Source organism: Scyliorhinus torazame, chromosome 11, assembly GCF_047496885.1.
Source record: "Scyliorhinus torazame isolate Kashiwa2021f chromosome 11, sScyTor2.1, whole genome shotgun sequence".
In the NCBI taxonomy this organism is placed as follows: domain Eukaryota; kingdom Metazoa; phylum Chordata; class Chondrichthyes; order Carcharhiniformes; family Scyliorhinidae; genus Scyliorhinus; species Scyliorhinus torazame.
Window position 1 is genome coordinate 205835005 of NC_092717.1, and position 25869 is coordinate 205860873.

The 25869-nt window shown below is 46.4% G+C and overlaps 1 protein-coding gene across 2 annotated transcripts in view; it reads right to left on the minus strand.

Annotated features, from left to right (window-relative positions):
• fam135b (family with sequence similarity 135 member B) overlaps positions 1-25869 on the minus strand; it is a 607420-nt gene that overhangs the window by 68168 nt on the left and 513383 nt on the right. For both annotated transcript variants that reach the window (XM_072468261.1, XM_072468262.1), the window contains exon 16: positions 19627-19724. In XM_072468261.1, the coding sequence (XP_072324362.1) occupies positions 19627-19724 (98 nt within the window). The remainder of the gene's footprint in view (positions 1-19626; positions 19725-25869) is intronic.

The following is a 25869-nucleotide window of genomic DNA, read 5'->3' on the forward strand; positions in this document are numbered from 1 at the left end:
CAGCCACAGAATGCGTAATGTTGTTCTCTCTGCCATGTAAAGACTATCTCTTGATTATTTGGTGAATTCGGAGTTATAACTGTTCTCAGTAGTGAATTTAAAACTGATGTGCTTCGGTTAAAAGTTTTTTTTTAAAGTCTTATGGATGTTAAAAGGAAAGTAAGGATTACTTACTGTAGTATTCTTTGGGGGTTGTATTTGAATTAGTGGTTGCTAACATGTTCATTGTATGTTTTAAAAAGGTTAACTTGAGTTCATAGAATAAACATTGTTTTGCTTTAAAAAATACTTTTCCATTTTTGCTGCACCACACCTGTAGAGTGGGCCATGTACTCCCCACACCACAATCTATTAAAAGTTGTGGGTCAGGTAAACTCCATGATACACTTTGTGGTTCTCTAAACCCTGACTCATAACAAAATATAAATAACTTGAAGCTATAGCCTATGCCTAACACCTACAGCACAAATATAATTTACTCAAAATTATTTCCATTTCCAAACAACTCTGGGTTGGGGAATCAATATCCTCCACCAAGAGTGGTTCAGTAGCACCACTAGTGACCAGGCTGGCCAAGCTCTTAATAAAAAGCTGTGTTGCTCTTTTTAACCTTCGCCTATTTGCTCTGATTACGTCACCTTTGCTCATGAGTCGCCAGGTATCTTTATGATACCGCCACGTGGTTCAAGTTCAGGTTATGATTAATATTACAGCACACCGCTTAGTAAGGATTAAAACAACGGTCATTTATTATATACAACAAGCAATATTAATACCCTAATACTACTTTCTATATAATAAACCTATCACTACTGGCCAATACTTAACTTAGGAAGAACCCACCAGGTCAGGGAAACAAATGGCTTGTCCAATCAGATCTGGCCCATGGGATTCAAAAGGCTGCTACAGGTCGGTGGCTAGGTGTATCTACCGGATAGCGATCGCTGGATTCAAACTTACTGTTGCCGGTTGCTGTTCTTGCGAAGGTCTCGAGCAGGCGAAGAGGAGAGAGAGAGAGAGATCTGAACTTGGCCCCTCACTTTTATAGGGCCCAGGGGCTTCCCGCCTCCCGAGGCGGCCCTTGACCCTGAGTCCCAAGTGATTGGATTTGTCCCCAATCCCTGGGGTCGATGTGTCCAATGGTGAGGCGATTCCTCGATCGGGGGGTGTTCGTTCACCTGTCTTTGTTTCGGCCACTGCAGGCGCCGACAGGTCTGGCCCGGTATTCAATTGCTAATATGTTGCAATTGTTCCCGGGGATAGCCGATTTAACTGCAGATGTCTGGATAGATGGGCTGCAAACAGTCCTGAATGTAATTGCAAATACCTGGGTTGATGGGCTGTTGATAGCCCTGAGTATCGATCTTGGCTAACGTCCCCAGAGCCGAATATGCAATACTGTCTGCAGCTGCCTGCTTGTGTCTTGTTAGCTGCTTTTCCCAGCAGTCTTTTGGGTTAGCCATTTCAAACTGGGTTTTGGCCAGATTAATCGGAACGCAGCCATTTTACGTGGCTACAGCTGCGAGACTGGGCCTATGGCAGGTGGTGAGGAAACCAATAAGTGGTAAAAATCTACTTAACATTGTTTTCCCCAACCTAGCTGTCGTGGTTGCATTTGTCCATGATAATATTGGTAGGAGTGGCCACTTCATAATCCTTGTGGAGACAAAGTCCCGCCTTCACATTCAGGATACTCTTCAGCTTGTGTGGCATGATCACAGTACTAAATGGGATAGATTTCAAACAGACCTTCCAACTGGAAACTGGGCATCCATGAGGTGCTGTGGACCATCAGCAGCAGCAGAACTATATTCGCACACAATTTTTAAACGCATGGTCCAACATATCCCCCATTCTACAGTTACCAACAAACTGGGATTCAACACTGGTTCAATGAAGAATGCAGGAGGGCATACCAGGCACTAAAAAATGAGGTAAAGCTACAACATAGGACTACTAGGCCTACTGTGGGAAGCTAGGGAGGAGATTGCTGAGCCTTTGGCTTTGATCTTTATGTCATCTTTGTCTACAGGAATAGTGCCAGAAGACTGGAGGATAGCAAATGTTGTCCCCTTGTTCAAGAAGGGGAGTAGAGACAACCCAGGTAACTATAAACCAGTGAGCCTTACTTCTGTTGAGGGCAAAGTCTTGGAAAGGTTGATAAGAGATAGGATGTACAATCATCTGGAAAGGAATAATTTAATTAGAGATAGTCAACATGGTTTTGTGAAGGGTAGGTCGTGCCTCACAAACCTTATTGAGTTCTTTGAGAAGGTGACCAAACAGGTGGACGAGGGTAAAGCAGTTGATGTGGTGTACATGGGTTTCAGTAAAGCGTTTGATAAGGTTCCCCACGGTAGGCTATTGCAGAAAATACAGAGGCATGGGATTCAGGGTGATTTAGCAATTTGGATCAGAAATTGGCTAGCTGGAAGAAGGCAAGGGTGGTGGTTGATGGGAAATGTTCAGCCTGGAGTCCAGTTCCTAGTGGTGTACCACAAGGATCTGTTTTGGGGCCACTGCTGTTTGTCATTTTTATAAATGACCTGGAGGATGGCGTAGAAGGATTGGTGAGTAAATTTGCCGATGACACTAAAGTCGGTGGAGTTGTGGACAGTGCGGAAGGATGTAACACGTTAGAGGGACATTGATAAGCTGCAGAGCTGGGCTGACAGGTGGCAAATGGAGTTTAATGCAGAAAAATGTGAGGTAATTCATTTTGGAATGAATAACAGGAAGACAGAGTACTGGGCAAATGGTAAGATTATTGGCAGTGTGGATGAGCAGAGAGACCTTGGTGTCCATGTACATGGATCCCTGAAAGTTGCCACCCAGGTTGAGAGGGTTGTTAATAAGGCATACAATGTGTTAGCTTTTATTGGTAGAGGGATTGAGTTTTGGAGCTATGAGGTCATGTTACAGCTGTACAAAACTCTGGTGCGGCCGCATTTGGAGTATTGCGTGCAGTTCTGGTCGCCGCATTATAGGAAGGATGTGGAAGCATTGGAAAGGGTGCAGAGGAGATTTACCAGGATGTTGCCTGGTCTGGAGGGAACATCTTATGAGGAAAGGCTGAGGGACTTGAGGTTATTTTCTTTAGAAAGAAGAAGGTTAAGAGATGGCTTAATTGAGGCATACAAGATGATCAGAGGATTAGATAGGGTGGACAGTGAGAGCCTTTTTCCTCGGATGGTGATGTCGAGCACGAGGGAACATAGCTTTAAATTGAGGGATGATAGATATAGGACAGGTGTCAGAGGTAGGTTCTTTACTCAGAGAGTAGTCAGGGCGTGGAATGCCCTGCCTGTAACAGTAGTGGACTCGCCAACATTAAGGGCATTTAAGTGGTCATTGGATAAACATATGGATGATAAGGGAATAATGTAGATGGGCTTTAGAGTGGTTTCGAAGGTCGTCGCAACATCGAGGGCCGAAGGGCCTGTACTGCGCTGTAATGTTCTATGTTCTACTTTCATGCAGCAAAAACACCATGTGATGGAGCTGAACAATTCCACAACCAATGGTTCAGATCTATGTTTTGCTATATCCAGCCATAAACTTCTGGGGCGGATTTCTCCGCAATCGGCGCAATGTCCGCCGACCGGCGCCCAAAACGGCGCGAATCAGTCCGGCATAGCGCCGCCCCAAAGGTGCGGAATTCTCCGCATCTTGGGGGGCCGAGCCTTCACCTTGAGGGGCTAGGCCCACGCCGGACAGATTTCCTCCCCGCCAACTGGCGGGAAAGGCCTTTGGTGCCCCGCCAGCTGGCGCGGAAATGACTTTGCCGTGCGGCGCATGCACGGGAGCGTCAGCGGGCGCTCACGGCATCCCCGCGCATGCAGTGGAGGGGGAAAAGAGTGCCCCCACGGCACAGGCCCGCCCGCGGATCGGTGGGCCCCGATCGTGGGCCAGGCCACCGTGGGGGCAACCCCCGGGGCCAGATCGCCCCGCGGCCCCCCCCAGGACCCAAGAGCCCGCCCGCACCGCCTTGTCCCGCCGTTCGAAAGGTGGTTCAATCCACGCCGGCCGGCGTGGGTTGACAGCGGCGGGACTTCAGCCCATTGCGGACCGGAGAATCGCCGGGGGATTTTCGCCGACCGGCACGGCGCGATTCCTGCCCCCGCGAATCTCCGGTGGCGGAGAATTCGGGACACGGCGGGGGCAGGAGTCACGCCGGCCCCCGGCGATTCTCCGACCCGGTGGGGGGGTCGGAGAATCGCGCCCATGGTCTTTATAGGTAATGGGGAGAAGTCAGGAGAATGGGGGTGAGAAACACATCAGCCATCATTGAATTGCGGTGCAGACTAATGGCCTAATTCTGTCCCTTTGTCTTATTGTCTTAACAGGAGGGAGAGTCTCCACAAATACCCCCATTCTCAGTGCAAGAGGAAGGGCTGAAACATTCGCACAATCTTCATCTAGAAGTGCCGGGTGGAGATCCATCTCTGGTCCCCAGCATCACAGATGCCAGGCCTCAGCCAATTTGATTCACTAGGCGGCACGGCAGCACAGTGGTTTGCACTGTTGCTTCACAGTGCCAGGGCCCCGGGTTCTATTCCTGGCTTGGGTTATTGTCTGTGCGGAGTCTGCACGTTCTCCCCATGTCTGCATGGGTTTCCTCCGGGTTCTCCGGTTTCCTCCCATAGTCCAAAGATGTGCGGGTTAGGTGGATTGGTCATGCTAAATTGCCCTGTAGTGTCCAAAGGTTAGGTGGGGTTGCTGGGTTACAGGAATAGGGTTGAGGTATGGGCTTAGGTAGGGTGCTCTTTCAGGTGCCGGTGTAGACTCGATGGGCTGAGGAGCCTCCTTCTGCACTATGATATCAAGAATGGATACTACAACTTGTGCCAGTTTGGGTTCCACGAGGGCCACTTAGCTCCTGACCTCATTACAGCCTTGATCCAAACATGGACAAAAGAGCTAAACTCAAAATGGGAGGTGAGTGATTGCCCTTGACACCTAGGCACCATTTGACTGAATGAGGTATCAAGGAGCCCCAGCAAAGCTGGCCGCACTTGAAACATGGGGAGAGCTCTGGGAGGGGGGGGTAACTCACTTCAAGAATCCCCAAAGTCTGACCACCATCCACAATACACAAGTCAGGCATGTGATGGAATATTCTCCACTGGCCAGGATGTATACAGCTCCAACAACACTCAAGAGGCTAGACACCATTCAGGATAAGCAGCTCACTTGACTGGCAATGCATACATAACATTTAACAAATACAAACAAGGACAAACAAGGAGCAGAAGTAGGCCATTTGGCCCATCGAGCCGGCTCCATTATTTAATAAGACCATAGCTGATGTGATAGTAACTTCAAGTCTACATGCCGTCATCCCCAATAATCTTTTCTTCCCAAGAATCTATCCACCTCTAACTTTAAAACATACAAAGATTCTGCTTCCACTGTTTTCTCAGAAAGAGAGTTCCAAAGACCTATGACCCTCAGAGAAAACAATACATCCTCATCTCCGTTTCTAAATGGGAAAATGCTTAGGAAATCAGAAGCACAAAAGGACTTGGGAGTCCTTGTTCACAATTCTCTTAAGGTTAACATGTAGGTTCAGTCGGCAGTTAGGACGGCAAATGCAATGTTAGCATTCATGTCAAGAGGGCTAGAATACAAGACAAGGGATGTACTTCTGAGGCTGTATAAGGCTCTGGTCAGACCCCATTTGGAGTATTGTGAGCAGTTTTGGGCCCTAAGGAAGGATGTGCTGGCATTGGAAAAGGTCCAGAGGAGGTTCACAAGAATGATCCCTGGAATGAAGAGCTTGTCGTATGAGGAACGGTTGAGGACTCTAGGTCTGTACTCGTCAAGAGTTTAGAAGGATGAGGGGGGATCTTTTTGAAACTGACAGGATACTGCGTGGCCTGGATACAGTGGACATGGAGAGGATGTCTCCACGTGTAGGAAAAACCAGAAGCAGAGGACACAATCTCAGACTAAAGGGACGATCCTTTAAAACAGAGATGAGGAGGAATTTCTTCAGCCAGAGGGTGGTGAATCTGTGGAACTCTTTGCCACAGAAGGCTGTGGAGGCCAAATCACTGAGTGTCTTTAAGATAGGTTTTTGATCAATAAGGGGATCAGGGGTTATGGGGAGAAGACAGGAGGATGGGGATGAGAAAATTATCAGCCACGGTTGAATGGCGGAGGAGACTTGATGGGCCGAGTGGCCTAATTCTGCTCCTATGTCTTATGGTCTTAAATAGCCGACCCCTTATTTTCAAATAATGTTCTAGATTCTCCTACAAGAGGCAACATCCTCTCCACATCCATCTTATCAAGACCCTCAGGATTTTATATGTCTCAATCAGGTCACCTCTCACTCTTCTAGTCTTGAGTGATTGATTGATATTTCTAGACTCCAGCAGATATAAGTCTAGCCTATTCAACCTCATAAGACAATCCGCCAATTCCAGTTATTTGTCTGGCAAACCTTCTCTGAACTGCTTTCAACACATTTACATCCTTCGTTAAATAAGGTGACCAATAATAGACACAATATTCCAGCTGTGATCTCACTCGTGCTCAATAGAGCTCCTTTTGTATTCAATGCTGCTTGCAATAAATGCTAACATTCTATTAGCTTTTCTAATTACTTGCTGTACCTGCATACTAGCCTTTTGTGATTCATGCACAAAGGCATATAGATCCCTCTGGATCTCAAAGCTCTACAATCTCTCACGATTTAGATAATATGCTCTTTTATTCCTCATGCCAAAATTGTCAATTTCATTATTTCCCACATGATAAGCTGTTTGCTAGACTTTTGCCCATTCATGTAACCTATCTTTATCTTTTCGTAGCTACCTTATGTCCTCTTCACAACTTATTTTACTACCTATCTTTTTGTCATCAGCATATTTGGCAACCATCCCATCCATCCCTTCATCCAAGTTATTAGTATAAATTGTAAACAGTTGAGATCCCAGCACTGATCTCTGGCACACCATTTATTACATTTTGCCAACCTGAAAAAGACCCACTCATGCCAATTCTCTGTTTCCTGTCTCCTTAATCCACAGGACACGTTACTTCCTCAAAGGACTCCAATATATTAACTCCCCACCACCAACGAAGCACAATGGCAGCAATGCATACTGTTAGGAGACATGACATAGTAAAAGGAGGTTAGAGTAACACTCCTGACTCACAGTCAGAGCATATGCTAGCCAGCCAGTGAACTCTGTCCACCAGCGAACCTTGCACACCATATCAGAAGCATGAGTTGCCTGAAGAACCCTGTATCCCTTTAGTATTTGAACGAGCAGAACTCTCCAACAAGGTCTTGGGAATCAAATTTGTTTACTGTTAGAAGGACAGACATTGAGTCAGAGCAGATTAAGTGTAGCCCCTGATGCACTGTGAACTGTGTGCCTGGAGACAAAAACATCTGTTTAATGTAGATAAGATTTGAATTTGCACAATGTTCTGTGTATGTGACCAACGGTGTATAAACATAGTGAAAATGAGTGATTTGGCAGAGTGCTGTTTCAGAGGTGTCTCTGAAAAAGTGCTCTCCCTGCATGCTTGAATATTGAATAAACCATCTTGACCTGTAGCTGAGTCTCCTGTGATTAGTTTGTAGAACAAACACAACAATACCATGTACAAGATGTACTCCAGCAACTCATCAAGGCTCTTTTAACAGCACCTGCCAAACCCTTGACCTCTCCCACCTAGAAGTACAAAGGCAGCAGTTACATGGGAGCTCCAACACCTGCAAATTCCCCTTCAAGCTCCACACCATCCTGGTTTGGAAATATTTTTCCTTTCCTTCACTGCTGCTGGATTAAAACACCTGAACTCCCTTCCTAACAGAACTGTTGATGTACTTACACCATATCATAGAATTGCGTTTTTTTCATAGAATTTACAGTGCAGAAGGAGGCCATTCGGCCCATCGAGTCTGCACCGGCTCTTGGAAAGAGCACCCTACCCAAGGTCAACACCACCACCCTATCCACCTAACCCAGCATCCCCACCCAACACTAAGGGCAATTTTGGACACTAAGGGCAATTTATCATGGCCAATCCACCTAACCTGCACATCTTTGGACTGTGGGAGGAAACCGGAGCACCCGGAGGAAACCCACGCACACACGGGGAGGATGTGCAGACTCCGCACAGACAGTGACCCAAGTTGGAATCGAACCTGGGACCCTGGAGCTGTGAAGCAATTGTGCTATCCACAAGGCTACTGTGCTGCCCATATGGACTGCAGTGGTTCAAAAAGGCAGCTCGCCACCCTCTTCTCAAGGGAAATTAAGGGTGGGCAAAAAATGCTGGCCAAGCCAGTGAAGCCCGCATCTCGTGAAGGAATGAATAAAATATTTCAATATTATTCATAGGATCTATCACCAGTTTATTACCATTGTTTCTCTTTCAGATGCTGACTTACTGACTGTGTTTCTGATCTTCATGAAGTCTCATCTGTCTGAGCGATTTCTCTGCACATTTTCAAAGAACTTTCGTAGGAGCCTGAAGTTTCACTTTAAAGAATCTTTTTTGTTTATATCTGACAAAGGCCGAAGTAGCAAGGCCAAGGAAGTTTGAATGATCTAAAGATGTTTGACAAGCTCAGAGTTGAATACATTATCCTGCAACTTTTAGTGCTGATTTTATGGATTTCTGCACTTTAAAAGAATACTCAAGAGAATTGCTCTGACACTGACAGTCTGTCTTAGATTTTTATCAGCTTTTTTAAAAAGCTTGAATGGTTTACTTTGTCCCAGGGATAATCAGACTTTTCCTCACTTACTACACAAACCACAATCAATAGACTGTAATCATTTTAAACTTTAAAAAAACCAGAAAATGCTGGAAATACTCTGCAAGTCTGGCAGCATGTGTGGAGGAAGACATGGAGTCAGCTTTTCAGGTCTGTGGCCATTTAAGTTGCTCTGTTTTTGTTTTCATTGGAGTTTGGAAGAGTAAGAGGTTAATTGATTGAAACATATAGGATACTGAGGGGTCTTGATAGGGTGGATGTGGACAGGATGGTTGCTTTTGAGAGAGAATCTGGAACTAGTTGTCACTTTTTAAAAATAAAGGGTGGTCCATTTAAAACAGAGATGATGCAATATTTTTCTTCTCTCAGTATCTTCATGAAAAGGTGGTGGAAGCAGTCTTTGAATGTTTTTAAGGCAGAGATGGGTAATTCTTGGTAAGCAAGGGAGTTATAGGTTATTGGGGGTCGGCGGGATGCAGGTTTGAAGTTACTATCAGATCAGCCATGATCTTATTAAATGGCGGAGGAGGCTCGAAGGCTGAATGGTCTACTCCTGCTCCTTGTTCATATGTTCCTTTATAATGAACACATTGGCCTGCTGACCTCTGTATTGTTGTTGCCATAAAATGTGGTCAGAAGATATGGACAAGGAGGCTTACTTGACCTGGACATGCTTATCTATGCAGAAAGAACCTGTGGTTCACTATAGCACCCCTGATCCTACCACAATTCAGAGCATTCAGATGCTTCCTAAATAGGTCTGTGTTAGTCGCCTGCCCATTGCAGCTGTTTTACGTGATCAGTGCTTCGATACTGAGGATACTGGCCTGGGATAGGACCCTCACATTGGTACGCGAATCCTGCCAGTAGATTTGCAGGATTTTGTGAAGGTAACATTGGCGATATCTCTCCAGGGATTTGTGGTGTCTGCTGTACATTGTCCATGTTTCTGATGCATACAGGGGGGCATTCACGGCCGCTCCGTAGACCATGAGCTTGGTACTGGATTTGAGGCCTCGGTCTTCGAACACTCTGTCCCTCAGGCATCTGAAGACTGCACTGTCGCATTGGAGTCGATGTTGGATTTCGATGGCAATGTCTGCTCGCACCAGGAGGAAGCTCTTGAGGTATGGGAAATGATCTACATTATCCAAGCGCTCACCAGGGATCTTGATGGTCAGGGGAAGGTTTTATGTGGCAGCAATGGGCTGGTAGAGAAATTAACAGCCCACCGCTGTGGTTACCACCATGGTTTTGCTCGAAACAGGATTCCAGATTCAGAAGCACGCCATGAGATTAGACCATGGAGGTGCTCGAGCAGCGCAGAGGTTCAAAACTGCATGCCAAGAAAGCAGAGGTTAGAGATAAAGGAATGGGAACAAAGCAAATCAAATACAGAAGGATACAAAAAAGTGTTGTCAGAGTGACATATGATTAACACAGAAGGAGGAGCAGCAGAACCATAAGAGTTGTCTATCTATAGACTATTCTTGTATGTTTAGTATTTTTGAAGAAGAGTAACTAGTTCAAGAAACGAGAAACCAGAGTTGAGGGAAAGAGGTGCAAAATAACATGACGTGTCTCAACTACAAGAGAAGGAGCTGATTAATAAATAGCTAGTGAGTGCTTTCTTTGTCCAGATCTGGGACATCTTGTATATCTCTGGTAAGTTTAGTTAGTAGATTAACAAATAGAGGGACGGCAGGGCACCTAGTGCCCACAGAACACACATCTTGGGCTATGTCGGCACACCAGGAGGCTTTTCTTGTGCTGGACAACCACATGTACAGAAAATGTCACCAGCTGGAGGAACTTGGGCTATGATTTTCAGAGTATCAGGAAAGCTCGAGTTACTCTAGTGCTTCCATGATGCTGTTTGCTATGTAGAGATAGTATGTTCCAGGAGGTGGCCACCCCACATCTAAGCTTGAAGAGGTAGAAAGGAAATGGTGACCACCTGGCAGATATAAAGAGGGACAAGCAGATTATGTAGGAATCCCCTGAATGCAGCTTGCACTCGGACTGGTGTTCAGTTCTGAATTTTGGTGGAAGTGATGGTTCCTCTAGGCCCGTAAAGTTTCAAGGCATTAGGTCAAACATGAGAAAGAAAGTTTTGTGCTGATTACCATGTACCCCCTCTCCCTCTCCCGGCCCTCACACCCCACCCACTAAAGAATCAGTACTCCTCTATGTTGAACACCACATGGAGGAAGCACTGAGGATGGCAAGGGTACAAAATGTACTCCGGGTGGGGAACTTCAATATTCGTCACCAAGAGTGACTCATTAGCGTGACTGTAGACCGAGCTGGCCAAGTTCTAAAGGATATAGGTGCTAGACTGTGTCCGTGGCAGGTGATGAGGGAACTAACAAAAGAGAAAGCTTTCTTGACTTTATCCTGATCAACCTGCCTGGTCGCACATGCATCTGTCCATGATTGTATCAGTAGGAGTGACTACCACACAGTCCTTGTGGAAATGGAGCCTTGTCTTCAAAGTGAAGATAGATACCCTCAAACGTGTTGTGTGGCACTAGCAGCATGCTACTTTTTGGTTTATTCATTGTTGGAACATGGTTGTTGCTGGCTAGGCTATCATTTGGAAAGAGTAAGGCCCATTAACGACAGCAGTGGGAATTTGGGTGTGGAGCTGGAGAGCAGAGGTAGGGTTCTGAATTAATACTTTGTGTCGGTGTTCACTAGTGAGAGGGATGCCGTGGGTATAGAAATCACGGAGAAGGACTGTGATAAAATTAAACAAATTAACATAGACGGAGAAGACATTTGAGTGGTCTGTCCTCCTTAAAGGTAGACAAATTTCCAGGGCCAGATAGAATGTATCCAGGCTGTTGATTGAGGCAAGGAGGAAATAGTAGGGGTACTGAGAGGTGTCGGAGGACTGGAGGATAACCAATGTGGTGCCATTATTCAAGAAGGGACAAAAGGATAAACCAAGAAACTACAGGCCAGTCAGTGGTGGGGAAACAATTGGAAGCAATTCTGAGAGACATAATTAATCTGCATTTGGAGACAGGGTTTAACCAAGAAGAGTCAGCATAGTTTGTCTAAGGGGAGGTCATGTCTGACCAACTTAATTGAATTATTTGAAGAGTTGACCAGGTGTGTAGATTAGGGCAATGCATTTGACTTAGTCTACTTGGACTTAGCCAGGCTTTTGATAAGGTCCCACATGGACTGATAGCGATGGTAAGAGCCCATGGGATGCAAGAAAATCTGGCAAATTGGATCCAGAATTGGCTGAGTAGCAGCAAGCAGAGAGTGGAGGTCGAGGGGTGTTTTACTAACTGGAAACCTGTGTCTAGTGAGGTCTTTCAGGGATGAGTGTTGGGTCTTGCTGTTTGTGGTTTGTATAAATCATTTAGACTTGAATGATCAGTAAGTTTGCAGATGATATGAAAATTGGCGGCATGGTAAATGGTGAGGAGAATAGCCTTAGATTACAGGAGGATATAGACGGGCTGGTCAGATGGGCTGATCAGTGCCAAATGGAATTCAATCGGATAAGTGTGAGGTAATGCACTTGGGAAGGACAAACAACCATTTTCCATCACTTGGCCCATAACCTTGTATGCCTTGGCATTGCAAGTGCACATCTAAATACGACTTACATGTTATGAGGGTCTCTGCTGGGTGGAATCAGGGGGCATTTTAACGTGGCCAATCCACCTACCCTGCACATCTTTCAGTTGTGGGGGTGAGATCCATGTAGACATGGGGAGAATGTGCAACCGCCACATAATCAATGACCCGGGGCCGAGATCGAACACGGGTCCTCGGCACTATGAGGCAACAGTGCTAACCACTGTGCCACCGTGCCGTCCTCTATTCCACAACTACTTACAGGATAAAGTCAGTGTGCTTGATTTAACTGGCAGGCTGACCCTTAAGGAAGATTGTTAAAGATGAATGAGAGAGACGATAATGCGCTAGTTGTAATTAAAGGGTGGGCAATCAAGAGGTGGGTGGTGGCTAGGGGAAGTCAATCGGGTGATTCTCAGGAATGGTGAATCCCTTTAAGGATGTAGGTTAGTTTTCCTGAATGCTGTTAACCCAGCAGCACAATTTGCACAGGGGCCATTACTTTGCTTATCCCAATATAGCACGCAGTGCATCTGGTTCACAATGAGCACGTACCTCCTGCCTGCTATACTGGAGCCTAAAGTGCCTGTTTAGCTCCCCAAAAAATGGGCATGGTGCTCTTGAGTGTCTAGGCCTTTACGTATAGATATGAAAGGATAGTTTTGTATTGATTTTCAATAGAAAATAAGGTAGCACTGTGAACAAAATGTACTCGTCCCTCTTCTTGTAATTTTAAACCTAGAATGTTCTCTGACTTGCAATTGACAACAATCAGCAAGAACAAGAACTGTGTAATCTCCTGGCAATAAGCAGTTGCAGACAATTACTCTGCAGTTTGAAAAAGAAACAGCCCATTTTGAAACTTGTTCTTTTCCTCTGTGGAGGAAATAAAGAAATGAGTTACTGCTGGGAGCGAGATAATTGCTTGTGTTGTGAAGCTTGCCCCTTTCCTTTCACGCAGGTCCGCATACAACAATTACAGAAAAAGTATCATTTGCTGAGTGAATTGGATATGATCTATTATGCCCGCTTGGGATTGTCTCTAGAGAGACATGGAGGAGAGGCAGGGAATGGTCTGTAAATCGAGCCAAACATTTTGCGGGGAGAGCATTTTAGACAATCTGTAACATGAAATGATTTTTTACGAGTTATCCATCACTTTATGATGAAGGACATAGTGGCTCACTACAATTTGATGGCAGTTCTTCCCAAAGGCATTGGTGCAGTTAATTTATTTTTATATATATTGCTTTGTCCAACAAAGCATAGCTGCTGCAGATCTGTGAGCTTTTGCACTTCCCCTAATTTTGTTTGTCTGAACTATGTGCTGATCGAGAGGAGGAATTGTAATTCTGAGGAAGGGCATGCTTTTCCTTTCAGGCAATCACCCCCAGCCCAGGTAATGACATAGGGATTGTCCTCATGATGTTATGCTCTCAGTGCAACCTCATTACAAAAAGGATAGAGAAAATAATTGGGACGTTGGGGACGCTTGAGGGGGAGGGAGGGGGGGGGGTGTAGGAGGGGTGGAATATTTTAGTGATGCCTACATGACAGACATGAAAAGCTCAAGGGAGAGTTTACATTTGTCACTGGCTAAGTCAGCATTTATTGCCCATTCTTATTTGCCCTCGAAAAGATGGTGGTGAGCTGCCTCCTTGAACCACTGCAGTCCCTGAGGTGTCGGTACACACACAGTGCTGTTATGGAGGGAGCCCCAGCAACAGTGAAGGAACAGCGTTATAGCTTCAAGTCAGGATGGTGTGGTTCTGAGGGGAACTTCTAGCTGGTAGTGTTCTCATGTATCTGATGCCCTTTTCCTTCTATATGATGGTAGTTGTGCATTTGGAACATGCTGTCTCAGGATCCTTGGTGGGTTCCTGCATTGCACCTTGTGGATGATACACACACTGTTGCTATGAGCTTCGACAGTGAGGAGAGTGAATACTTGTGGATGAATTAAGTGGGCAACTTCATTCTGGATGATGTCGAGCTTCCCGAGTGTTGTTGGAGCTGCACTCATCCAGGAAAGTATTCTAGTACACTCCCAATTTGTATCCTGTAGAACAGGCATTTTCAAAGTCGGGGTCGCAACCCACAGGTGGGTCGCGTGCAGATGTCGAGATGGTCGCGGAGCCAGCCATCGCAGCATTCCTGATCGCGGGAATTCACGCGCAACAGCCGGATTTTAATAATACCGGCTGCGAGCGGTTTTAGAAATGGCGGCCGTGATAACCAAAAAAAGGCGGGCGCACTGTGCATGTGTGCCCATTCATCAGTGCGCATGCGGCACAGGAGTGTTGGGAACTGAACCCGGGGTTAAAATGTGATCGTGACATGGCAGCGGATGACTGCATGGTGATCACCAATGATGAACAAGGCTATGACTTCGATTGGTTTTGCGTTCCTAAACATTACTCAAATGATCTGGAGAGAGTATATATTCCTCATGGTTTAATCATGGACAGAACTGAACGTTTGGCAAAGGATATAATGAAAGCCATGGGATATCAACACATCGTCGCCTTCTGTGTACTGAAGGATGGCTACAATTTTTACCTGCCCTTTTAGACTACATTGAAGCATTGAATCGAAACAGTAACCAGTCAATCCAAATGATGGTGGACTTCATCTGCTTGAAGAGTTACTGTAATGATTAGTCAACAGGGGTGCTATTCGGAGTTTACGAACTGAGGTACGAATTCCACGCTTTCTTCCTCGAGAAATTTTCCTCTCTGGCTGATTCATTACCCGGTGAAACTTGGATGAAACTATGTCTTACCTTGCAGACATCTTTTCAACTCTAAATGAACTGAACCTCAAATTGCAAGGGAAGGATGATGATTGCTTCCGGCACTGTGAAGAAATCACAGCTTTCCAAAAGTCATTGAAAGTTTGGCAATTGCGAGTGCAAAGCCAAAATTACTACATGTTCCCCACATTGCTACGGCACATCAAAGAAAACAGCTTTAGTAAGGAAACTGTCAATGGACTGGCAAGCTTAACTCCAAATGAAGCTGACTGAACTCCTGCGTCTCAGCTTTGACACATTAAAAACATGGCACAAGTCAATGAAACTGTCAGCATTCTGGAGTAGCTTCCCCCAGGAGTACCCAAAGTTGAGTAAAACAAGCATTTTGTTGCTTTTGCCTTCACAACGACCTACATGTGTGAGATTGGATTTTCCATCGTCACAAAGATGAAGACGGCAGAAAGGAAACGGCAGAATCCTGCACCTGATATGTGCATAGCCCTCTCCTCCTGTGAACGTGATTGGAGTGAGATCATGAGAACCAAGCAGACTGACCTCTCGCATTAAAGGTAAAAGAAAATGATGGGTCACAAATGTCGGCCGGCGTGGTTCCCGAAGGTTAGCTGGCGTGAGTCACGATGTTCGGTCGGCGTGAGTCCCGAAGGTCGGCCGGCGTGGATCACGAAGGTAGGCCGGCGTGGGTCACGAAGGTAGGCCGGCGTGGGTCACGAAGGTAGGCCGGCGTGGGTCACGAAGGTAGGCCGGCGTGGATCACGAAGGTAGGCCGGCGTGGGTCACGAAGGTAGGCCGGCGTGGGTCACGAAGGTCGGCCGGCGTGGGTCACGAAGGTCGGCCGGCGTGGATCACGAAGGTCGGCCGGCGTGGGTCACGAAGGTAGGCCGGCGTGGATCACGAAGGTCGGCCGGCGTGGGTCACGAAGGTCGGCGGGCGTGGGTCACGAAGGTCGGCGGGCGTGGGTCACGAAGGTCGGCCTGCATGGATCACGAAGGTTGGCCGGTGTGGGTTACGAAGGTTGGACGACGTGGGTCACGAAGGTTGGACGGCGTGGGTCACGAAGGTCGGACGATGTGGGTTACGAAGGTCGGACGATGTGGGTCACGAAGGTTGGCCGGTGTGGGTTACGAAGGTTGGACGATGTGGGTCACGAAGGTCGGCCTGCATGGATCACGAAGGTTGGCCGGTGTGGGTTACGAAGGTTGGACGATGTGGGTCACGAAGGTCGGACGATGTGGGTCACGAAGGTCGAACGGCGTGGGTCACGAAGGGCGGCCGGCGTGAGTCCCGAAGGTCGGCTGGCGTGGATCATGAAGGTCGGACAGCGTGGGCCACGAAGGTCGGACGGCGTGGGTCACGAAGGTCGGACGGCGTGGGTCACGAAGGTCGGACAGCGTGGGTCACGAAGGTCGGATAGCGTGGGCCACGAAGGTCGGACGGCGTGGGCCACGAAGGTCGGCCGGCGTGGGTCACGAAGGTCGGACGGCGTGGGTCACGAAGGTCGGACAGCGTGGGTCACGAAGGCCGGACGACGTGGGTCACGAGGTCGGACGGCATGGGTCATGAAGGTCGGATGGTGTGGGCCACGAAGGTCGCACGGCGTGGGTCACGAAGGTCGGACAGCGTGGGTCACGAAGGTCGCACGGCGTGGGTCACAAAGGTCGGACAGCGTGGGTCACAAAGGCCGGACGATGTGGGTCACGAAGGTTGGAGGCGTAGGTCACGAAGGTCGGACGGCGTGGGTCACGAAGGTCGGAAGACGTGGGTCACGAAGGTCGGAAGGCGTGGGTCACGAAGGTCGACCGGCGTGGGTCACGATGTTTAGCCAGTTGGTAAAAATGGGTCCCGGGAAAAAAAGTTTGAGAAACACTGCTGTAGATAGTGGACAGGCTTTGGGGATTCAGAAGATGAGTTACTTGCCGAAGGATGCCTAGCCTCTGATCTACCCTTGTCGACATAGTATTTATTTAGCTAGTCCAGTTCAGTTTGTAACTATAAGGCTCAGCTTATGCAAAATAACTTGCTACTGGTCTGTTGGGAAATTTGGTTCACTTCAAATTACAATATCATAGAATTTACAATGCAGAAGGAGGCCATTCAGCCCATCGAGTCTGCACCGGCTCTTGGAAAGAGCACCCCACCCAAGGTCCACACCTCCACCCTATCCACCTAACCCAGCATCCCCACCCAACACTAAGGGCAATTTTGGACACTAAGGGCAATTTATTATGGCCAATCCACCTAACCTGCATATCTTTGGACTGTGGGAGGAAACCGGAGCACCCGGAGGAAACCCACACACACACGGGGAGGATGTGCAGACTCCACACAGACAGTGACCCAAGCCGGAATCGAACCTGGGACCCTGGAGCTGTGAAGCAATTGTGCTAACCACCATGCTACCATGCTGTTCTGAATAAATATTCAGAGACCTGACCTATTTAAAGAATGTTTGCAATGCACAAATCAAAGTCCGCAAAGTACAAAAACAGGAATTTGTAATGGCACAAATCAACACTTGTTACCACTGTATCTGAATACTGGAAAACCGATGTCTGAAGGATGGACCTGTGATTTGAAGAATGAGTTAATTCGGCCGTTGTGCTCTTTAATCAGACAAAACCCTTTCCATGGAACACGTACGCAGGAGAGTGGAGGAGGGATAAATTCCAGCTCCTGATTCATTTCTGGTTGCATAACCTAGGACCAACCTCGCACATACAACATCCCAAGTGAAGGACTCAGTGAACAGAAGAAACCTCTGTAGAAGGCGAACTTGGCCAGTTCAAAAGGGGTAATAGCTACCTTATGTCTAAAGCTGTTGTCGGAAGAGAAATTGTGATCATTTGTGCTGCTTAAGATTTGAATACTTAGTGAATTTTATTGAAGTTTAGTCAATAAAAATGTGTTGAATCATAAGTTCGGTTTAGCGTTTGTTTCCTATGGAACTATTTACAGAGACCAAGAGTCTTAACACGTTTCTGGTCAATAGTAACATCCAAGATATTGATAGTGAGGGATTCATTGAGGATAATGCCAATGACTGCATGTAAGCACAAGCCTCATTATGGTCCAGGTCTTGCTGCATTTGGACATGGGCTGCTTCAGTGTCTGAGGAGTCGCAAATGGTGCTGACATTGTGCAGTCATCTGCGACCATCCCCACTTCTGGCCTTATGATGGAAGGAACGTCGTTGATGAAGCAGCTGACTGTGATTGGGCCAAGGACACTACCCTCAGGAACTCGTCAAGTGGTGTGGGATTTCTCAAGTAATTTGGGAAGGGTTCAGTGCACATCCCTGAACTGCAGCCAGAATTAGCAGGCAACAGCTTAAAGAAACTTTCATCCCCTATGGTCCCACTCTACATTTTAAACATTGAACGCTGCATCCAGTCCTCCAGGAAAACAGCATTTTACACATCTCACTCACGTTGTGTCATGACTTTTTTTGTAGTTCTATTTCTCGGGCCCCATAAAAACAGCAGTGTCTTTGTAATCATTTATTTAGTGTGTAGTTGAGCAGTTTATTCATATCAATTATCTCTTTTGGTATCACTTTTTGTAATATCAGTCAGTGCTATTTAAATAACTTAAACTTGGTTGGCAAGTACCTCAGAACTGCACTAGAACACAAGAATGACTGAAGGTGAAATTAGTATTCAGGGGTTATTCTGTCCCTGGGCCTGCTGCATTCAGAATAGCTGTATCTGCATATGGCATAATCTGTGCACATTCAAAAATAACCTGGATGTGGTGCCAGGTGGAGCAAGAGTGCTTGTCGACCTCCTCTCGACGACCTCTCCTCCCTCCGCTTGCTCCCCTCCTCCCTCTTGATCATCCCCCTTTCAATAGCTTTCCCTGGTCCCTCCATCCACCCGATCGACCACGATTACCCTCCTCTCCTTCCTGATCTGACAAACATACTCCCAGGCTCTACGCAGAGGCTTCCACCCCTGACGCGATGGTCCAGAATTTACGTCCCCACTGCTGGCGAGCTGTTTGGGGACATGCTGCAGATGTCCCTGGCTTGTTAATCTAATTTAAATGAAGCTCAAGGCCCAATTTTATTCTGGCCTCCCTGCTGCAGTGCTTGGATTGACCCAATTCTTGTCAGTAGCCAGCATTATCAAATTTTATTCACAATCGCTGATTCTTTTATCTTGCCTGTTAACCCATTGCACCGATTCCCTTCATTATTTTAAGAAAATGGCCCTCATTTGTTCTTTTTCCTAAATAAAAGGATTTTCACTTATGTTGTCCTCTCTTCAAAATCCTGATCCTTTTTTGACGTTCTGTAAAAGGTCGCCGCGGTAACCTTTGGGAGCACATTGTAGGCAATGAAAACCGGAATCATGCTGCTTAGCATGTAACATACAGTTAGCTTTCCCCTCTTGGATTCTTCTCAACTTTACTTTTGTTTAAATGCACAAATAACCAGATTTTTCACCATTAAAGTACACGCATGGTTTCTTTTTAAGGTTGGAAATAGTGCACAAAGTAAGAAGTGTGAATATTTTACCTTATTCTGGATATCGTCAGATTGTAGAGATGGATATGTTGAATAATCTCGTCTAAGAGCCGATCCGTCATTGCATCAAAGTCAGCAAAGGTGTCACTCTGCAGTCAAATACAGTCAAAACAAAGCAAAAACTGGGGTGACACAGAAAAAAAAAAGGCCAGAGAGCTAGGAATACTATCGATCTCGTTTTGAACTGTACCTACATTTCTGCAATATAAAGCTGACATCAAAATCATTATTACTTATTTCTTAACTCTACTTTCCACCTCAACTAATAACACTTTGTCAGGCACAGAGTTAACGCATTGAATCATGTCCACCCAGCCGCGAAACAAAGAACAGAATTCCATTATTCCATCTGCTGCCCACCCACACCTTTCCCCATTTTACACACAATCCCATTTGGAAAGTAGGCCAAAAGGACTACGTAGGGCAATTTACCACACAACTGTCTCTCATCTAATGCTGGATGTTTTCCAACAAAGGGTAGCACAATCTCCTGAATTCTTCTACAAAATCTCCTGAATTCCTCTACGACTTTATTTCTCCTGTTTGCTGTAGGCTTTTGGTGCAGCTTCCTATCATCATTTCATCAACGCCTTCAGTCCCCCAGGTGCCACAGTGATCCCCGCCTCCATTCCTCCATTGCCCTCCTTGAAATCCCCACTTAGATCAAGCTTTTGGGTGACACCTCTAAATATCTCTCTTTGGCTTTGGCACCCACTTTCATCTGATTCCTCTGTGAAGAGCTTCAGGACATCTTCCATCAAAAAGATCAATGTAAATGCAATGTATTCTTACCTACTTTACAACTGCTGTTTAAATGTGTGCTGACCTTTCCATCCATGTGACATTATGTTTAAGGCACATTCAAGGGCAACTCGGGAGGGGCAATAAATGCCAACCTAGCCGGCGACACCCACATCCCGCGAATGAGCAATAAAAACCAATAAAATATCAGCTGGCTGATAACTTGGGGGGCAGTGGCAGAGATTAGAACTGAAAGGATGTATCAAGCCAGCAGCAGGAGAGCCTGCGAGTGATATTGATGAAATCTGCGAGTTACTATGATGTGCTTTGATTTTGGTTTTCGATAATAAGGTTACTGAGTTCATTGTAGCTGTGGGATATGCTACTTTTCATCTGAGAAATGTGAAAATATAGTTCCAAGCCACAATTCTTTGAAATAGCGGATCAATATTTGGGCTGTTCTGCATGCCTTGTGTAGATGCTCCATGTGTTAAACGGATCAGGGGAGTGAAACATGTCCGAATAGACTACCCAGACCAAATAGTCAGACACCAAAGCATTAATTGAGCAAAGGGCTCAGATAACGTTTACGTAACAGCTGGATAACAGTGAAGAGTTGTGGCCAGTGCAGTCATGTAGCAGTGATGAGAAATGGGTGTTAAGAAAAATGGAAGCTCTGGTGAATTATTCCCAGAGAAAGAAACCTCAGTTGGTGTTGCATCCAAGACAGAAATAACAACCATATCCTGATTGCTAACACTGTCTTGTAGTGGCTTGCTGCTGCAGTAATGCTGTTGCTTTGCTGGCATACTCGATGGATGTCATAAATCAAGATTAAATTGCTTTTCATCTACACATGTATGTGATCCTGTCTGATTTGACAGGAATGAATCCAAGTTACATACATTTAGAGACACAGTGATTTACTAGCATCTCTCTCATCTATTACCTTTGTTTTTTAGAAATGCTCAACAGCTGTAACAGATGCTAGGTAGCGCTGGTGAGGCCAGGATATGGATCTCATTCAAGAAACAGGAGTGTAAAGAACTTGCATGTATACATCACCAATCAGTCTCAGAACAATCAAGTGTGTTTGAAGTGTAATGATTGGATCGTAGAGTGGCTACAGAACAGGAGGCTATTAGGTCTGCTGTGACAGTACTATCTTTCTGCAAAAAGCAACTCACCTAGTCCCACTTTCCATTGCTATCCCTGTGCCCTGCGATATTTTTCCCTTCCACCCAGAACCTCAATTACCTCTTCCACTTTGACTGTGACAGTATCTGCTTCCTTGTTAAAGACAAATGCAAAGTACTAAATGGATACCTCAGCCACACCTCTGTCTCCATGTATATCTCTCCTTTTTGGTCCCTAATTGGCTCAATCCCTCCTTTCAGTATTTATTGACCTATTGAAGACTTTTCATGTGAGCTGCCAGTCTCTTCTCTGTCTTTGCTTCTCTTATTTTTTTCACTTCTGCCCTGAACTTTCCATATTCAGACTGAGTACATTTGTATTATCAACCTGACCACAGTCGAGCAGTCCCTTTTTCTGTTTCATCTTACTCGCTATTTCTCTTGACATTCCTGGAGTTATGGTTTTAGTCGACCTACCCTTCTGCAAACCGCCCCCCCCCCCCCCCGCCTCACACACACACACATTGTGGGAATGTATCTCGGCTGTACTTGAACCTTTTCCTCCTTGAAGGCAGACCCTTGTCCGTTTGCAGTCTTGCCTGCCAATCTTTGATTACAACACGGTAGCACAGTGGTTAGCCCGGGTTCGATTCCCAGCTTGGGTCACTGTCTGTGAGGAGTCTGCACGTTCTCCCCGTGTCTGCGCGGGTTTCCTCCAGGTGCTCTGGTTTCCTCCCATAAGTCCCGAAAGTCCCATAAGTCCTTTGAAGTGAACATTCTGAATTCTCCCTCTGTGAACCTGAACAGGCGCCATAGTGTGGTGACAAGGGGATTTTCACAGTAATTTCCTTGCTGTGTTAATGTAAATCTACTTGTGGCACTAATAAAGATTATTATTATTTACCCGGCATAGGTCCATGCTCATCCCACTGAAATTGGTGAGATGCTAGTAAATCACTGTGTCAAAAGTGATGGCAAAATGTGGTTCCAACTCCATCTACAAGTTTGCTGATGATATGACCATAGTGGGCTGGATCTCGAATAACGGGAGTCAGAATACAGGAGGGAGATAGAGAACTCAGTGGAGTGGTGCAGCGACAACAATCTCTCCTTCAATGCCAGCAAAACTAAAGAGCTGGTCATTGATTTCAGGAAGCAAAGTACTGTACACACCCCTGTCAGCATCAACGGGGCTGAGGTGGAGATGGTTAGCAGTTTCAAAATCCTAGGGGTACACATCTCCAAAAATCTGTCCTGGTCCACCCACATCGATACTACCACCAAGAAAGCACAACAGCGCCTATACATCCTCAGGAAACTAAGGAAATTTGGCATGTCCACATTAACCCTTACCAACTTTTACAGATGCACCATAGAAAGCATCTTACCTAGCTGCATCACAGCGTGGTATGGCAATTGCTCGGCCCACGACTGCCAAGAAACTTCAGAGAGTCGTGAACACCGTCCAGTCCATCACACGAACCTGCCTCCCATCCATTGAGTCCATCTACATCTCCCGCTGCCTGGGGAAAGTGGGCAGCATAATCAACAACCCCTCCCACCCGGCTTACTCACTCTTCCAATTTCTTCCATCGGGCAGGAGGAGATATTAAAGTCTGAGAACATGCACGAACAGACTCAAAAACAGCTTCTTCCCCCCGTTACTAGACTACTAAATGACCCTCTTATGGACTGACCTCATTAACACTACACCCTGTATGCTTCATCAGATGCCGGTGCTTATGTAGCTACATTGTATAACCTGTGTTGCCCTATTATATATTTTCTTTTATTCCCTTTTCTTCCCATGTACTTAATGATCTGTTGAGTTGCTCGCAGAAAAATATTTTTCACTGTACCTCGGTACAAGTGACAATAAACAAATCCAATCCAATCCTGTGACCGATACACCTGCAGCTCCGCACACCGAGGATATTATGATAGCCGTGCTGCCAGAAAGCAGACACAGACCCTCAGGATTCCAGCCCTCCAGGAAACAAACTCAAGATCATCTCAGGCAAGAGGGCATGGCAGTCAGCAGGCTACCTCATCCTCAGCTGTAGGGTTACAAGGACAATTAAATTATAGTCACAGCGTGGGCATGGGTGAGTTTAGGCATGAGCAGATATTAGCCACCTATATTAGCCACATTTAATCTATTAAAACTCACGTTATGTACCCTTAAAGTATCTCTTGTCTTTCATTTTATTGCAGCATGCGCAGTCAGCCCCCAAAGTTTAGGCTGGATGGGCAACGCTGGCTCATCCTCAAGCTTCTCTCAGAGAGGAAGGAGGTTCAAAGGTTGTTCCCCCCCCCCACCCCCATTGTAACGATACAGTCATGCTGATGTAATCCTGGTCGTGACCCCACCTCCTTCATCCTGCCCAAGGCCTGAGCAGGGTCACCCTGCATTCCTTCCGCATGAGGAAGCTACTGGCTGAATGTTTGTGAGCGTCAGTCTACCTGCTCAATGGGTACAGACCCACACTGGCACTCCTCACCTCAGTGTAGTCAGTAGCAGCAAAGATGTGACAATCTCGCCAGCAAAAGTTTCATTTCCGGACTCTCGCGACACTTTGGGCCGGCATCACTATTTACGCTGACGACTAACGCAGGCTCAAAATTCCACCCTTGTATCCAGGAATATTTAGTATGCAGACTTTCCCTTTTTTGAGGCAGGTGTTTGGGGATGACAGGATAGTTTCCCTTCCCACATTCCGAGGAGTCAGTGGTGAAAGCATTGCCCCCGGTACTGGCTGCGTTGCAGCTACATAATTCTCCACCGAGCATTCATTGATGAGATGGGATTTATACCGTTCAGTCGAGAGGAAATCCCACATCACAGAGCTGCCGACCAATCTGATCAGGATCCACAGGTGGCAGACCTTCTGGGGCCGGGATGCCCAACGTTGAAAGGCGGCTGTTGATGGAGATGGTCCACCGTTCTTCCTGTCCAAGGCCTGAGCAGGGTCACCCCGCCACCTCCACCCACCCATCTGAAAATTGGGCATGGGTGGGAAATGGCCCTTTGTTCCCCAACTCCTGCCAAATTAGTTTAAACCCTCCCAACAGCACAACAAACTGCCCTGGGAGGATATTGGTTTCAGCCGCGCAGCAGTGCAACCCATCCAGTGTGTACAGATCCCACCTCCTAAAAGTCAGTCCCAAAGTTCCAGGAGCATAAAGCCCTTCTGGACCATCTCTCCAGCCAAGCATTCAACTGCCGCAAAGTGCCGCAAAATACAGATCCAAATTAACTATACCATATAAACTACAGATTTACTTTGTGAGAGCTTGCTGTGTGTCACAAACACAATGACTGCAAAAACTCAGCAGGTCTAGCGGTATCTGTGGAGAGAAACAAAGTTAACGTTTTGATTCCATATTACCCTTCTTCAGAACTAAAGAGGGTTAGAAATGTGATTAATTATATAGTTGAAGAGGGGGACGGTGCAGAATAGAAGGTCAGGGATAGGTCGGAGCTCAGGAGAGAGTGACAAAGATGTCATAGACACAAGACAAAGAGAGTGTTAATGGTAGCAATAAAGATTAAAGAAGGTGCTAATAGTGGCATACAGATAAGACAGAAGAATGTGTAAATAGCAGAAAAAGGGTCAACATGCAGTGAAGGCAAAACTGCAAAACAAGGAACAGATGACCCTTTGGGGGAGCAGAGTTGGGGGGGGGGGGTATTTGCGTACAACTTCAACAACTTTGGACTGCAAACTTTTCTCTCCATCTTGACCCCCCCCCCCCTTTTTGTTCCTGGTTTCCTTAGTTTGTCCCAATGCAAACACTCCCTCTCCCCTAGAGGGCCATCTGTCAATTCAACCTCAGTGCTAATAATCCTGGTACATGCTCATGAATACACAAATAGCAGTTGAATGTTTGGCTGGAGAGATGGTGTAGGAGAAGTGCACACAAGTCCTGGGACTTTGGAACTAACTTTGAGGAGATGGAATCTATAGAGACTGGATCGGTTGCACCTCTACACGACTGAGACCAATATCCTTCTATGCTGCTGGGAGAGTTTAAACTAATTTTGCAGCGGTTGGGGAATTAAGGGCCATTTCCCACCCAGCCCCAAGTCGAAAGCTCACCACCCTCTCTCAATACTAGGGGTCATAGAATTTTACAGCACAAAAGATGCCCTTCGGCCCATTTTGTCGGTGTCGGCGATCAAACACTTATCTATCCTAATCCCATTTCCCAGGTTTTGGTCAATATCTTTCCAAACTATAACATTTCAGGTGCTCATCTAAATACTTCTTAAATGTTGTGAGGGTTCCCGTCTCTACAGGCAATGAGTTCTAGATTCTGACCCCCCCCCCCCCCCCCCCCCACCTCTGGGTGAAAA